Below are 17,236 nucleotides of genomic sequence, written 5' to 3' on the forward strand. Positions count from 1 at the left end.
GTCAGGCTTTTTCACTGGAGAGTGGCTCTTTTCCTCTCCCTTTTGGTCTTGTGCCCCTCGGAGGGAAGTTGTGTGCTCAGCCCACACAGACCAGGGCGTTGGGCTCTGCTTGTTCCCTTCCACCGGAGGAATTTCATTCCGCCTGTCTAGTGGTCTCCTGGAAACACACTGACAATGGATTTATCTGAAAACTGTCTTTCACTACTCTTTATTCTGAAGGAATTATAGATGAGTGAGTCCTTTCAAAAATAAGCAGAGTACTGTTCTCTGGATAATAGTAGCATCTTACATAAATACAGCACAGTGTCAAAACCGAGACACTGAAATTGGTACAAGTCTCCGAAACTGTTCCAAAGTCACCAGTTTGCATGCATTCATTTGTGTGTATGTGTAACTTGATTCCATTTTATTACACGTGAAGATCTGTGTAACCAAAACCACAAACAAGGCACGGAGCTGTTCCATCACTACAAAGATCTCCCTCTTGCTACCTTTTTTTATTTCTCTTAGGTTTGGACAGATTCCTTTTTGCTGGATGTAGAATTTTAGGTAGACAGTGGTGTGTGGGTGTTTTAGTCCTTCAAAGATGTTCAATTTTCTTCTGGTCTCCATTTTTATTTTTCTGATGAGAATTCAGCTATATGTTATGATTTCCTTTATGTAATATATTCCCTGCCCTGTCTACTTTAAGGTTTTCTTTTTTTTATATTTGGTGTTCAGAGTTTGACTATGATGTTTATGTGTAGTTTTGCTTGTATGCTATTCGAGGTTTACTAAGCTGCTTAGACTTGTGAGTTTCTGTTTTTGATCCAATTTGGGAATCTTTCCAACCAAGATTTCTTTATTTTTTTCTGGCCCATATTCTCTTTCCACTCATTCTGTAACTCCAGTTTCACATATATTAGACAGTTTGATAGCTTTCTGAAAAAAAAAAAAAAAAGCCTTTTATTATTTTTTACTGCATTTTCTTTTCTAGTTTAATGATTAAAACTTTTCTGGATAAACAGCTTTGGCTAACGTCTTTTTCAGTGCTAGGATGTCCATTTGGTTCTCTTCTATAGTTTCCATCTCTCTCCTGAAATTCTCCCATCTCTACCCAACATACCCATGTTTTCTATAGGTTCTTTAACATGATAATAGTTTTTAAACCTTTTTGTACAAATTGTAACATCTGGATCCTTCATAGGTCTGCTTTTATTGAATGACTTGTCTCTCCATTTTAGGCCAGATATTTTTGTTTCTTTTCACATCTAGTAATTTTTATTTTTATAGTGGATGTTAGGAGTATGTTAATAACAACTCTGGATTATGTATCTTCTGAAAACTGTTGAGCTTTGTCTTAGTAATGTCATTGATAGGTTCTCAGAAACTGCAACTTTATGCAAAGTGACATATAATGAACTCAACTTTACCTTAGGCTAATTGAAATAAAGAAGAGTTAAGTTCCTATAAAATATTTCTGGACACACACATACACACAAACACCACCACCAAAATAAATATATAACCATCCCAAACACTTCTAATATTAAACATTAAAATGAATATGAGCTACATATACATTTAAGAAAGATTAATAAAAACAAGATAATTACAGTCTTTATCCAATTTTTAGTGACCCAGGGAGTAACGTGGTTGTAGTGGTGCATGCACACACACACAACCACACTCACTCAAACAGGGTCACTTTAGACATGCAAGTTCACCTCACTGCACATCTTTGGGATGTGGGAGAAAACTATAGTCTCCAGGAAAAATATCCATGCAGATATAAGAACATGACAACTCCACACAGATGGTAGTCTTGGCCAGCAATCAATTTTTTTTCCTCATCAACATTATAATCAAATGACATTATTTGAGAACCTGCTATATCCAATTGTTCCAACACCACTTTTGTTGAAAAGATTCTTTCCTCCACTGCATTACCTTTGCATGTTTGCCAACATTCAGTTGCCTGTATATGGGTATGGGTGGGTCTATGTCTGGACACTCACCAGGTCTGTTGATGTAGCTGCCTATTTTTACATTGACTGTCATGATGACTGTAGCTTTATAATAAACCTTGAAATCAGATAGTTTTATCCCTCCAAACTTGTTCTTTCTTTTTCAGAGTCATGGCTAATCTAAGTCCTTTGCATTGTCATTCAAATTTTAGTATCCGCTTGTCAATTTCTATTGTACAAAAAAAAAAGGTAGACACAACTTTTATCAGATTTACCCTAAATATTTCATATTTTGTGGTGGTATAAGTGAGACTGTAATTTTTTTTTTTTTTTTGTATTTTTCTGAAGCTGTAAACGGGGAGAGACAGTCAGACAGACTCCTGCATACGCCCGACTGGGATCCACCCGGCACGCCCACCAGGGGCGACACTCTGCCCACCAGGGGGCGATGCTCTGCCCCTCTGGGGCGTCGCTCTGTGACCAGAGCCACTCTAGCGCCTGGGGCAGAGACCAAGGAGCCATCCCCAGCGCCCGGGCCATCTTTGCTCCAATGGAGCCTTGGCTGCGGGAGGGGAAGAGAGAGACAGAGAGGAAGGAGGGGGGGTGGAGAAGCAGATGGACGCTTCTCCTATGTGCCCTGGCCGGGAATCGAACCCGGACCCCCCCGCACGCCAGGCCGACGCTCTACCGCTGAGCCAACCGGCCAGGGCGAGACTGTAAATTTTTAAATTGTTTATTAGGAATACAATTGTTTTGAAAACCCTTTTATTTATTGATTTTAGAGAGAAAGGAAGAAAGAGAAACATCAATTTGTTGTCCTACTTATTTAGGCATTCGTTGGTTGATTTTTGTAAGTGCCCTGACGAGGAATTGAACCTACAATGTTCGCCTATTGGGATGAAGTTCTAACCAACTGAGCTACCAGGCCAAGGCTCCAGTTGATTTTTTTTTTAATTGAGAGTTGGGGAGGCAGAGACAGACTCCCACATGCACCCTGACTAGGATCCACCTGGCAAGCCCCCTATAGCAGCAGTTCTCAACCTGTGGGTCGTGACCCCGGTGGGGTCACCTAAAGCCATCGGAAAATACATAATGCATATCAGGTATTACATTCCGAATCATAACTGTAGTAAAATTACAGTTATGAAGTACCCACCAAAATTATTTTTTAGTTTGGGGTCACCGCAACATGAGGAACTGCATTGCGGGGTCACGGCATTAGAAAGGTTGAGAACTACTGCCCTACTGGATCATATTGTACTTTGTCCATCTGGGGCTGCTGCTCCATTTCTTGGCAACCAAGCTACTATATTTTAGTGCCTGAGGCGCGACCATGAAGCCATCCTCAGCGCCTGGGGCCAACGTGCTTGAACCAATCAAGCCATGGATGCGGGAAGGGAAGAGAGAGGGAAAGGGAGAGGGAGAGGAGAGGGGTACGGGTGGAGAAGCAGATGGTTGTTTCTCTTGTGTGCCTGGACTGGGAATCGAACTGGGGACATCCACAAGCTGGGTTGACACTTTACCACTGAGCCAACCTCAAATGCATTTTTCAACCCAAAAAATCTAATCTCATTCCATGGTTCAAAAACCATCCATAGCCCCATGACCAATGGAATCAAACCCCATCCCCTCTCAGCCCTTTGGTAAAACGCCGCCCCCTGCACACCTGCCCACCAACCTGAGCTGGTGCCCCCCTCCCGTCTCACCTAGAGACAGCCAACTCCTCTCTCAAGACCCACATCAACACCACTTCCAGTGTAAGAAGGCTCCCTTGGTTCTCCTCACCCCGCACACAGGTGCTCCCCGTCTCTGCTCCATCCCGCCTCCTCCCTACCCAGACAACCTGTCATGCTCGCAATCTGATGACTCAGCAAAAAGGGACAGAAGAACCCACGTTCTCCTTTATCGGGGGAGAAACGTCTAAGGATGGAAACTGCACGTCGAATGTTAATGAGCATACGCTGACATACACAGTATTTCAAAGAACATCTTTAACAAAATGGTAGATAGGAAGATTTATTTTAATTTTTTTCAGTCTGAAAAAACAAACCCCAAAACAAAAAAACCAAACTATACTCTCTCACACACACACAGTGTTGACATGTTCAGAGAGCACTTACATTAGGAAACGACGTGTTTCTCTTCAATCATCCGACAATACAGCATATTGTCACAGTAAGATTTACAAAAACAGTCGCACCAGCAGCCATAGACACCATGATTTTACATTTCAATGCACAACAGAAAATAGAATTCTTCCCGGCACTTTTGTTTCCACAAAACTGCCCCCACCCCGTCCCATCTCCAGCCCGGCAGGTTTCTGCACACATGTTCAGGAACGTTGGCTTGTAAAACCCATCAGCAGCTGTTCTGAGGATCCACATCCTTGCCAGACCTTCCCCAACTCAATGAGACCTCTGCCCACGGAACAGTTAACGGCCTGTGTTTTACCGAGGGGCCATGGTCACGTGTCCCCACCAACAGATGTGTGTAAAAAAAGAAAAAATGGCATGTGTGGGAAAATAAAAGCTGTGGTCGGTCGAGCAGTTGCATTTACACAAAGAGGTGGGAACACGTAAACGCAGAACTGTCCAGCTCATTTTAAAAAGTGGGGGTGGGTGTCCCGATGAACAACGGTCCGACAGAGCTAATGAGAATGAACAGATTTGGTAAAGGCCCCAAAGACTCACACCCCAGCGGTGCCTTGTCCTCACAGGCACACGCTCCGGCTGCTACGAGCAGTGGTGACGGCCCAGCGATCTGACAGAGCGCACTGGGTCTGGAACATGCCACACGCTCCCGGCCTTGTGTCGCGTCACCTGCCCCATACACTAGTGAGTTCTTGGAAATGAAAAATAATCAACAATTTGGGACACAGTGCACTTTAATGACAGACAGCATCGGAAACTTTTCAGACTAAGGTCCGAAAACAGCCTTATAATGCCAAGCCTCACTCTTCAAACACATTACAATCGTTGCTTTTTTTTCTTTTTTAATACTTAGATTCAACATCACTTGGAAAAAAATAACCCATCGCTAAACCTTGCTATACATTCTTGGTCATCTCCCTCTCTCCGAAGGCGGTCAGTGTTCATGAGGCAAAGTGTGACCCAGAGGCTTATAGTTCAAGTCTTACAAGGGCTCCATTCACCGTGGTCATTCTGTTTCTGGCTCCTCCTGTTTGGCACCTGTCAGAAGAGGGAGAATGAATTGTTTTTCAAAGCGACATCAAAATTCACGGCAGCTGTGTGTGCTCTCCCTGATTGTGGCATGGTCGCCCATGTCGGAGGTCTCTGCGTACCTGGCAGTGAGTGGTTCAGCAGGGGATGGGCAGGACACTATGGAAGTGGGCTCCAGGCTCCCCATCCCAACCCACCATTACTGCAGCATACTTTAAGATTTTATTTATTCATTTAGAGAAGAGGGAAAGAGAGAGAAAGAAGTGAGGGAGGAGGAGGAAGCATCAACTCCCATATGTGCCTTGACTGGGTAAGCCCAGGGTTTTGAACTGATGACCTGAGTTCCATCCAGGTCGATGCTTTATCCACTGCGCCACCATAGACCAGGGTACTGCAGCAAGCTTTTAATCTGTATTGGATATTATAATTGTAAATGCACAAGGTTAAATTCAAAAAAGGGTTATGGGGCTAAAGAATTTTAAAAGAAACACATATTTACATTTTTCAGTAAAGATGTAGAGTACTTTCACCGTTCATATAAAAGTGTGAAAACAAACAAATATCGAACATGTTTGAGGACAGTTGTGTATAACACCAACTTGATCTGGCCGGGATATTTCAAAACAGGTTAATAGGGAGAGCAACCGTTTTTCTCATCACTGTAGCTCCTGGCCTGTTTTCTCACCAGACACTTCATTTTTTTTTTTTAATTTTTCCAAAGTGAGAAGCGGGGAGTCAGACTCCTGCATGCACCTGACTGGGATCCACCCGGCTTGCCCACCAAGGGGTGATGCTCTGCCCATCTGGGGTGTTGCTCCGTTGCAACTGGAGCCATTCTAGCACCTGAGGTGGAGGCCATGGAGCCATCTTCAGCACCTGGGCCAACTTGCTCCAATGGAGCCTTGGCTGCGGGAAGGGAAGAGAGAAATAAAGAGAAAGGAGAGGGGAAGGGTGGAGAAGTAGATGGGCACTTCTCCTGTGTGTCCTGGCCGGGAATCGAACCCGGGACTTTCATATGCCGGGCCGACGCTCTACTGCTGAGCCAACTGGCCAAGGCCTAGTTACCAAAATTCTGTGGCATACCCAAAAAACAATTTTTTTTTTGCCCATTTGACAAAACAAAACAAAACAAAAAATATATAATTTTGATTTATTCACATTGGACATCTATTGTCATGTTGGCTGTTGCCTTCTTTTAAAAAATTTATTTACTGATTTTTAGCGAGAGTAAGGAAAGGGGGAAGAGAGAGACACACACACAAAGACAGAGACAGAGAGAGACAGGAACACTGAGATTTTTCTGTAGTGCCCTGACTGGGGATCGAACCAGCAACCTTTGCGCTGACAACGGGAAAAGAGGTCCAGGCCCCTGACTAAACATTTAAAAATTCTGTGGCACTGCTGTTGAAAATGGCTGTTACACAGAGTTCTAATTCAGCTACCCCTATCTGTAGACCATCACCTCTGCAGGAACAGATCTATTTCAAGTCACAGCTATAGAGTAATGGGTCATTCTCTGCGGAGAAACATGACTCAGGAGTTTTTGGGATTTCAAATTTGGGAGGAAATTTAAATTCATCCAGCCCAACCTTCCAATGATTTGCTACTCAAAGGCACAGAAAGGATAAAGGTAAGGTGACCAATCATCTTCCTTTTAGGGAGGACAGTCCTTCTTTTGTAAGTTCCGTCCTCCCTGGAAAAGTGTCCTCCTACATGTCCTCCTTTTGGATATTGGAAGACTAATCTGTAAATGTCCATATTTAATTGATGCAGAGTCGATCTATTGCATGTGATGTGACATATTTGTATCTAAATGGGTATTTTTTTCTTACAATTGTTATTAAAAATTAGTAGGCAGGTGAGCATAATTACAATATAAAATAATACAAATGTTTTTATTATGCATTTATCATATTATAGTGTATTACTATTGCAATGAATAAAATGTTTTATTTATGATATTGTTTTCTTCAATTTATTTTTGTCCTTTTCATTGTAAAAAAGTTGGTCACCTTAATAAAGGGTGTGTTTACTCCGAGCCTGCCATGCATAGAGACTCTTGGCCACAGGGACAGACCAGCACCCTGCTCCCTGGGAAAACGATGTGCCATGGCCCAGGGCCAGGGCCTGAAAAAGGGGTGTCTTTTTCTGAAGGTGCTGGATCACGATGTGCCTGTGTGTGTTCTTCTGCCTAGAGAGGTGGTCTCTTCCTAAGGGGCAGGGAGAAGCTATTTGGTTGTCTCTCAATGCAATTGCTCTCCGGGCTGGGCTAGTCCCACTCACTGGCTGGACGCAGTCTGTGAGGGTTGCTCCCCCCCCAACCCCCCCCCCCCAGAGTTATGTGCTCAGGGTAAAGGCGCACGAATGCCACGAACAAGTGAGGAGCCCTGAGGAGCCACTGCGCCACCTCACCTGCAGCTGTTGTCAAGTACCAAAAGCTACAGAATCGATATTAATATATATTTTTTTTCATTTTTTTTTTCCTGAAGCTGGAAACAGGGAGAGACAGTCAGACAGACTCCCGCATGCGCCCGACCGGGATCCACCCAGCACACCCACCAGGGGCGACGCTCTGCCCACCAGGGGGCGATGCTCTGCCCATCCTGGGCGTCGCCATGTTGCGACCAGAGCCACTCTAGCGCCTGGGGCAGAGGCCACAGAGCCATCCCCAGCGCCCGGGCCATCTTTGCTCCAATGGAGCCTTGGCTGCGGGAGGGGAAGAGAGAGACAGAGAGGAAAGCGCGGCGGAGGGGTGGAGAAACAAATGGGCACTTCTCCTGTGTGCCCTGGCCGGGAATCGAACCCGGGTCCTCCGCACGCTAGGCCGACGCTCTACCACTGAGCCAACCGGCCAGGGTGATATTAATATTTTAAGAGGCTTAAAGAACATTTTATTAATTTGGGTTAAGGTGTGCAGAGAAATTTTGTGAATAATCTCTGTACTGTGTGACTGGTATAAAACCAGGATGGCGGCCCTGGCCGGTTGGCTCAGTTGTAGAGCGTCGGCCTGGCGTGCAGAAGTCCCGGGTTCGATTCCCGGCCAGGGCACACAGGAGAAGCGCCTATCTGCTTCTCCACCTCTCCCCCTCTCCTTCCTCTCTGTCTCTCTCTTCCTCTCCCGCAGCCGAGGCTCCATTGGAGCAAAGATGGCCTGGGCGCTGGGGATGGCTCCTTGGCCTCTGCCCCAGGCGCTAGAGTGGCTCTGGTTGCAACAGAGCGACGACCCCTGGTGGGCAGAGCGTCGCCCCTGGTGGGTGTGCCGGGTGGATCCCGGTCGGGCGCATGCGGGCGTCTGTCTGACTGTCTCTCACCGTTTCCAGCTTCAGAAAAATACAAAAAACCCCACAAAAACAACAACAACAAAAAACCAGGATGGCCCGTGGCATTGTATTGTAAATGCAAAGGGAAGGAAAACATGGATTCCCTGACATTCCACCACACCTGTGGGGAAAGGGGTGAATGGCTACCCAGGTGCAGGAAGAGAAAAGCCATAAACTTTTTGTTATAGTAATGAGCAATTTGCGGGCATTTGTCCCCACGGAAACTACCTCTCCCATATGTATGCATATATAAGGTCTACTGGAAAGTTCTGTCCGTTTCTATCATAAGTTTTGACACGTAAGCACATGTGTACCTCTCTATTTTTATCACTTAGTGTATACATACTGACGTATGCAATTAACTAAAACAAAGTTGATTCATGTTAGTCTTATGTGTGAAGCGATAGTGTACCCATGGCTACTGATAAAGTTCATTTACGCCACTGTATTGTATACGAATTTCAACAAGGAAGAAATGCTACAGAAGCATGTAGAAATTTATTGAACGTATTTGGTGAAGGTACAATTTCTGATAGGACATGCAGAAGATGGTGCGAAAAATTCGAAACAGGTGATTTCGACCTTTCTGATAAGCCATGTTCTGGGCGACCATCTTTGATCGATGACGATGTTAAGACCATGTTGGAGCAAAATCCTTTACTGACAACATCGGAGATCGCAGAAAGGCTTAATTCAGCTCAGCAAACCATTTCGGACCATATTCTGAAGATAGAATTGGTGTAGAAATATTCAAGATGGGTGCGCCACATGAATTAAGTCAGAAGAATTTGTATTTTGTTTTATTCCAAAAATGGACAGAACTTCCTGGTAGACCTTATAGTTAATGTGTGTGACTCTGGACAAAGAGATGGTGGATAAACATTAGAAAATATAGGAATGTCTCTTAATATGTAAAGAGACATCTTTCTATCATTGTGTTGACTTATAAATTTTGTTTTCTCCAAAATGATGTATGGCTTGTAAATTGAACATGGTCCTATCATGTTAAAGGGCATATGACTATAACCAATAGTGGTAAAGGGCACCTAATTGCAATTTTTGCTTCTATACTTCCCGCTTGCAAAACTATAAAAACTAAGTAGAACAAAAGGCCGGCACGCTCTCCCTCAGATTTCTGTTGGAGTTGCTGCTGCTTGGCCAAGCTAGACAATAAAGCTTTGGTGTGTAATCGACGGATTTTGTTCGTATCTTCAATGTTTCGAGTCCCTCTGGATTAGGCTTAACATTTTGGGGGCTCGTCCGGGATCGAGGGGCCGCCGTTGGTCTGTACACCAGAGCTTTCTTGTTCAACCCCGGGTAAGTAAAACAAGGTGCCAACCGTTTGATTGCCACGCGAGCCCTGGCTGATGAGCTGGGAAGGGGCCAGTGGCCGTCTCCCCTCGGACGCGAGGTTAGGAGATTTGGGGGGCATCCTGCTTTTAGGGAACCCCGTTTGAGTTTAGATATTCGAGCTCAAGGAAGAGTGGCACCTGTTTGTCTATCTGTTTTTGCTGTTTGTCTATCTGTTTTTTCACTGCATTTGTCTTGGTCCTATTCTCCCCATAGCCAGACATGGGTGGCAGAAGCAGCAAAAGTCTGCAGTCCCCCCTTGAATGTATGATTTCTCATTTTAAATTGGCTTATGTTCCACAGGAGCTGGCAGTGGCCATGCGGGCAGTGCCCTGAGCCCGTCCTACGCCTGAGGGCCTGGCCGAACAGGGGGGCGCTTGGGGATGCCCCAGCGGCCTGGAGCACCGGCAGCCGCACGCTGAGGGTGGCAGTGCCCCCAGACCCGCGACTGTCAGGAGCTGCTACTGCCGCCAACGTCCATGGCCTACACACCGGGTAGGGGTGCTTTTGTGTATGTGCCTTTCACCACTTCTGACCTGTACAACTGGAAGCACCAAAACCCTTCTTTTGACAAGAAACCGTAAGCATTAACTGCCCTTCTTGAGTCTATTTTCCACACACATAGACCAACATGGGATGATTGCCAGCAGTTGTTGCAGGTCCTGTTCACAACGGAGCAGCAGGAGTGTATCCGTGCCGAAGCAAGATGCAGTTTCCTGGTGGGCCAGGAAGCCCCAGATACCCCGGCGGGGCGGGCAGCCCTGGAAACGGCACACCCTACTGAGAGACCTAACTGAGACCCTAATGACGGAGGTGGTAGGGATGCGCTCACAACTTACCGCCGGTATCTCTTGGTCGGGATGCGGGCGGCAGCTCGCAAACCCACAAACTTGACCAAAGTAAGTGAAGTAACGCAGGGACCGCAGGAATCCCCTGCCGCATTCTTAGAGTGGCTACTAGAGGCATACCGCACCTGGACTCCCATCAATCCCGATGCGGAACCCAATAGGCGTGCGGTTAACCTAGCATTTGTTACCCAGTAGGCCCCAGACATTAGAAAAAAGTTACAGAAATTAGAGGGATTTGATGGGGAAACTAGGGAAAAATTAGTAAGCATAGCCACTCGGGTGTATAACAATAGGGACACTGAAGCAATAAAAGCGGCGAAAGAGACAAGCCGGTCCCTAGTGATGGCCCTACAAGAGCAAAGGATTGTAACAAAGCAGGGCAGTGGAAAGCAGCGTAGCCGCGGGAAACCGCATAACCACCGAGAGCCTCTAGGTAAGGATCAATGTGCCTACTGCCGCGAGCACGGCCACTTCAAGCGGGATTGCCCCAAGTTGAAAGGAAAAGGAACAGGCAGCCAGGGACAAAAACCCAAAGCCCTTCTGTTTGAGGAAGAGGACTGACGGGGCCGGGGCTCAATTCCGCTAAACCCCCTTGAGCCCATGGTCACAGTCCAAGTAGGGGGAAAATCCGTATCCTTCCTTGTGGACATGGGGGCGGAACACTCTGTCCTGAAATAACCCCTGGGGCCCCTCTCCAAGAACACAATCTCCATGCAAGGGGCTACAGGGAAAGCCGAAAGATATCCCTGGACCACGGCCCGGACGGTGGACCTGGGACGAGGGTTTGTCACTCATTCGTTCATAGTAATACCCAACTGCCCCTACCCCCTGCTGGGACGAGACCTACTGCGGAAAGTGAGTGCCTCCATCACATTCCAAGGGGATACAGGAGCCATTGCTTTCAACAAACCGGAGACAACTGCATTCACCCTGCCGCTGGTGGAGGAGCGCCGCCTGAATGAACCGGTAACGGGGCCCCGGGCAGACGGACAGTGGAGGACTCAATTCCCCAAACTGTGGGCGGAGGATAACCCGCCTGGACTAGCGAGCCACCACCCGCCCGTCATCGTGGCTCTATAAGCCCAGGCAGTACTGGTGCGAGTACGCCAATACCCGATTAGGCCTGAGGCCAGGCGGGGGATAGCCGTCCATATCCGCTGACTGAAAGAGGAGGGGATTTTAACTGAATGCCAATCCCCCTGGAACACTCCACTGCTGCTGGTACGTAAAGGGGACACAAACGACTACAGGCCGGTCCAGGACCTTAGGGAAGTAAACGCCTGGACAGAAACCATCCACTTGGTGGTGCCAAACCCGTACACCCTCCTGGGACAGTTGTCACCCGATTTAGCGTGGTTCTCGGTCCTAGATTTAAAGGATGCTTTCTTCACCATAGTCCTGGCTCCACAGAGCCAGGCCCTATTCGCCTTTGGGTAGATCCTGACACAGGTGACTCCGGTCAATTAACATGGACCCGATTGCCTCAAGGGTTCAAGAATTCTCCAACCTTGTTTGGAGAGGCACTGGCGAGAGACTTGGTCCCGGTCCGGGTGGCACACCCTAAAGCAATTGTCCTCCAGTATATAGATGACCTGCTGGTAGCAGCACCAAGCCTAGAGGAATGCACGGTGGCTACAGAGGGGCTACTGCAGGCCCTACAGGACCTGGGATATAGGGTCTCTTGGAAAAAGCCCAGATTTGCCAGAAAACTGTCGGATATCTAGGATACGTAATCAGCCAAGGGACGCAGGCGTTAGCTGAGTCAAGGACTCGAGTCATCCAAGCCCTCCAGGTCCCTGCGAGCAAGCAACAGCTTCGGGAATTCCTGGGCACAGTGGGGTACTGCAGAATCTGGATTCTTGGTTTTGCCCACATAGCGAAACCCCTGTACAAAGCCACGAAAGGGGATGGGCCTTGCTGGTGGACCCTGGAGTGTGCCCAGGCTTTTAAGGATCTGAAAACGGCTCTGCTTAGCCCCCCCCCACCCCCGCTTTGTCACTGCCTGATTTAGAAAAGCCTTTTGATCTCTATGTGACTGAAAAAGGAGGGTCTGCTGTTGGCATGCTTACCCAACAGCTAGGACCCTGGAAGCATCCTGTAGCCTACTTCTCAAAAATGCTCGACCCCGTCGCAAGAGGCTGGCCAACCTGCTTGTGGCATTTAGCAGCGGTGGCAGCCCTGGCACGAGAGGCGGACAAGTTAACCTTAGGGCAGAGCCTCACAATCATCACTTCCCATTCGCTGGCATCAATTCTCACCCAGGCGTCATGGAAATGGCTCTCGAATTCCCGTCTCATTCATTATCAGGGTTTGCTCCTAGAAATGTCCCGAGTCACCTTTGAGACTATAGGAGGACTGAATCCGGCTACGTTGCTGCCAGAAGGAACAGTGAACCGACCAGAACATGACTGCATAGAGGTATTGAACGGGGCACAGGGAACCAGAGAGGACCTTAAGGATGAGGCTATCCCTGGGGGAAAGGACATTTATACGGATGGCAGCAGCTTTGTCCGGAAGGGCCGTCGACTGGCAGGAGCGGCTATGGTCTCAGGAGATGGGACAATCTTCTGGAGCTCAGCCCTGCCCCAGGGTACCTTAGCCCAGAAGGCAGAATTAATTGTCCTGACCAAGGCCTTAGAACTATCACGAGGCAAGGTAGCCAACATCTACACGGACAGCTGATATGCCTTCGCCACAGCCCACGTCCATGGACAAATTTACCAGAACAGAGGGCTTCTCACCTCAGCAGGAAAAGAAATCAAGAATAAAGAGGAAATACTCAGCCTGTTAGAAGCCCTCTGGTTCCCAAAGCGAGTGGCAATCATCCATTGCCCCGGACATCAAAAAGGGGACTCCACTCAAGCTCATGGTAACAGGCATGCAGATGCCGCCACCAGGGAGGTTGCCGCTTGAATTCTCCCCCTCGCCGTAGAACCCACCATCCAGGAAAAGCCAGTTTACTCCAAAGAATAAGAGGCATACCAATAAGAGGGTTGGACTTTCTCAAGTAGATGGTGGAAGAACTCCCAAGGTAAGGTAGCCCTACCACAGCCCCTAGGTGAAAAGCTTCTCGAGGAAATCCACGGAGCAACGCACCTAACTGGAAAGAAGCTGCAAACCCTGGTGTCACCCCGGTTCCAGACTGGCCGAACAAGTTGCTCGCCGATGTCAGGCCTGCCTACAGGTCAATGCTGGCAGAGGCCCTGGGGCGTCTGGAATCAGGTATCGGGGAACAACCCCGGGGGAACACTGGGAAGTGGACTTTACTGAGATGAAGCCCGGCAAATATGGGTACCACTACCTACTAGTGCTTGTAGACACTTTTACAGGATGGCCAGAAGCCTACCCAACTCGGAGAGAGACTACGTCCACAGTAGCAAAGGCACTGCTACAGGAAATAATCCCTAGATTTGGCCTTCCCTTTTTCCTGGGGTCTGACAATGGCCCGGCCTTCACGGACGAAATATCAAAAGTCCTTGCTAAGGTGTTAGGAATAGATTGGAAATTACACTGTGCATACAGGCCTCAGAGTTCAGGACAGGTAGAGAGGTGTAATAGGACCATAAAGGAAATGGTCACAAAAATTCATCTGGAGACTGGCTTAGGTTGGGTGGAAGCGCTTCCCCACGCCCTCCTGAGGGCTCGGTGCACCCTGGGGACACATGGGTTTTCTCCCTACCAAATCCTCTTTGGCAGGGACCCCCCAATTGTCCCTCATATAGGCCTAGAGCTAACTCCAGCACTCACTAAATCACAACTTATTTCTCACTTGAAGGCCTTTGAAAAAGCCCTACAGGAAATCCATGACAAGGTGAGGCGAGCCCGCCCCCTAGGGGCCGCCAACCTCCTGGTCCTTCCACCTACATTTCAGCCTACCTACCAGCCTCTTACCTCAGTAGATACCACATCTTATCCTCCCATTCAGAGGGGGGAATGAGGAGCCCTGAGGAGCCACTGTGCCACCTCACCCGCAGGTGTTATAAAGTATCAAAAGCTATAGAATCGATATTAATATTTTAAGAGGCTTAAAGAACATTTTATTAATTTGGGTTAAGGTGTGCAGAGAAATTTTGTGAATAATCTCTGTACTGTGTGATTGGCATAAAACCAGGATGGCCCTTGGCATTGTATTGTAAATGCAAAGGGAAGGAAAACATGGATTCCCTGACATTCCACCAACCCTGTGGGGAAAGGGGTGAATGGCTAGCCAGGTGCAGGAAGAGAAAAGCCAAAATAAACCTGTAAGGTCGGTGGATAATGGGGGATGGTCATGTGGGGAACTCAGACCCACAAACTTTGGCTAGGACCGCCCACAACCAAGCGCGCCAAAAGAGGCTTCACAGGAACTGTTTGGAAAAAAGCGACCGTCTGCCAGCCAGTGGGATTTCACCATGTCATGTTAGCTCGACTTCCCTAGAGGGACCCCTTTAAATATCTCCCACACGGTTTAATCCTTGCGACTTCCCTGGCCTCCATCTTTCCTTGGGGCCAGGGAACCTTGCCGGGCGGGATGCGTGCTCTGTACTCAATAAAGCCTTTTGCTATTCCACACTTCGTGGCTCTGGCCCCTTCCTTCCTTCTTGGCGGGGAAAAATACCTTACATTTTGGTGCCGAAAACCTGGAAGGAGTTGAAGTCCGCAAGGACTGCTCCTCTTCCTCATCCCCTCCGAGAAAGAACCAGGAGAAAGAACCAGGATTTCTGACCTTCCACCCACTTCAGTGCACGGTGCGGTAAGTCCCCTGCCTCCGCCTTCCTCTCAGTTCTTTCCTCCGAGACTCCCTGTCCGAAACCGTAGCTACGTCAGGGAAGTCTTTTCCATCCGTCTGAGTGAGCGTGTGCTTGTGGAGACGTCCCCAAGCACATCCACTTTACCTTTTCCGTCTGTGGCCAGACCTTGAGTTTTTAGGACACTGATACTCAAATCTGACCACTCCGAGGACTGAGGGCGGCCGTGGGGGCACAGGAATCTCCCTCCCTAAAGAAGAAGAAACTGTTCTTCTTCTCCACTGTGGCCAGGCCACAGAACCCACTGAATTAGCCTCCTGAAGGGACTTTCGGTGTTCACACCCTCACCAATTTAACTATCGCCAAAAAAGCTGGGAACTGATTGGAGATCTCTTACATACACGGCTTCTAATTATTCACGCACCTGTCCTTAATCCCTGTGCCACCTGTTCCACCACGCAGGCCTTTTTCTGGCCGGAGAAACCTCACCTAAAACCTCCACTCCTGATCTTTTCTTCTCCGCGGACTCCCAACCCTCTCTCCCTCCTGTCTGACCCCCGGGGGCACCCCTCTCTCGGGACTTCTCTCTAGTTCCTCTGTGGACCTCTTTTGTGCTCGGGTCTCTTCCCTCTGAGAGCCTCTTCCCCTCCCTTCTCAAAAACCTGTTTCTTATTCACCATTACCATCTCTTTTTCTCCTCCCCTGCTGGCCAGGGGCCCCTTCCTTCTCCACTGTGTTCTTAAACCCCTCCTCCGTCAGGCTATTCTCAGCCTGGCATTGGCTCTTACACCGGTTTTCAGGACGTCCAACCCCAATTTTCTTGCAGGAAGTTCTGGCCCTGTCCTGCCTTTGGCTCCAGCGTTTCCTGCAGGATCTGGGTGCCGGGCTCTGCACGAGCCCCCCTCTTCTTATTCCCAATCCCCCCAAACCCCTGTCCAGGACCTGTGAACACAGCATTTAAAGTTTTTAACGGTCCCAACTAGTAGAAACAGGCCAAGGCTGTTCGCCAGGCCTGCATGCAGCAGAAGGTAACGCTCCAAACCCCGGCTCTTGTGGCAACCCTGAGACCAGCAGAGCCACCAGCAGCTTGCTTTAAGTGTGGCAAGCAGGTCCACTGGCCCCGGCAGGGCCCCTGCCTGCGGCTGCCCACTGAGCCCTGCCCTAACTGCAAGCAGCTCAGTCACTGGCGGAACGATTGCCCCTTTGGGCAACAGGTTTTTCCTCAGCGTCTCTACGTGGAGGACAAGCCGCCCAAATGGGAAGGCCAATCCAGCCAGGTGGGCGCATTGCTCGAACTCCTAGGACACGGCCTGGACTTGGAGAACCCAGGGTATGCTGCAACAAGTGGGTAAGTCCATCTCATTTCTTGTGGACACAGGGGCTGCCTTCTCTGTTTTGCCATCACATTCTGGACCTCTAGTTCCCTCACAGGTCTCGGTTATGGGAATGGATGGGACCCCTTCCTTTCCCCTTTTTACGCCACTCCTGACATGCAGTTTTGCCTCAAGCTTGCCTCCTTACAGGACCACTGGCAGTTGGAACCACTGGACTCCATCCATCTCCAGCTCACCAAAAGGCTGGACCCTGCAAATCCCCCTATTACTCCTCTTTTTTTTTTAAATCCACACAGGACCACATCCATGAAGATTCTCCAGTCACAGCCACACAGATGTTCCTCCTGACACCCCTCAAAGCCACCACCTTCCGATCTCCCCCTCTCCACGATGCCCCTAATCAGCAGGAAGTAGCCAGATGGATAAACGGCACCCCTTTTTCTATTTAACACAAAAGGTCAGAATGTAAGGTCGGTGGATAATGGGGGTGGTCACGTGGGGAACTCAGACCCACGAACTTTGGCTAGGACCG

General features: G+C 48.4%; 1 protein-coding gene across 6 annotated transcripts in view; it reads right to left on the reverse strand.

Annotated features, from left to right (window-relative positions):
* Positions 1-3,980: 3,980 nt before the first annotated feature.
* PRKAG2 (protein kinase AMP-activated non-catalytic subunit gamma 2) overlaps positions 3,981-17,236 on the reverse strand; it is a 204,782-nt gene continuing 191,526 nt past the window's right edge. For 2 of the 6 annotated variants that reach the window (XM_066385397.1, XM_066385400.1), the window contains one exon: positions 3,983-5,134. In XM_066385397.1, coding sequence (XP_066241494.1) covers positions 5,103-5,134 — 32 coding nt within the window. In that variant the 3' untranslated portion in view covers positions 3,983-5,102. Of the gene's footprint in view, positions 5,135-17,236 lie in introns of all 6 variants that reach the window. The other 4 variants (XM_066385402.1, XM_066385401.1, XM_066385398.1 and 1 more) reach the window with 3 other exon arrangements.

This window comes from Saccopteryx leptura, chromosome 5 (assembly GCF_036850995.1).
Source record: "Saccopteryx leptura isolate mSacLep1 chromosome 5, mSacLep1_pri_phased_curated, whole genome shotgun sequence".
NCBI classification, from domain to species: domain Eukaryota; kingdom Metazoa; phylum Chordata; class Mammalia; order Chiroptera; family Emballonuridae; genus Saccopteryx; species Saccopteryx leptura.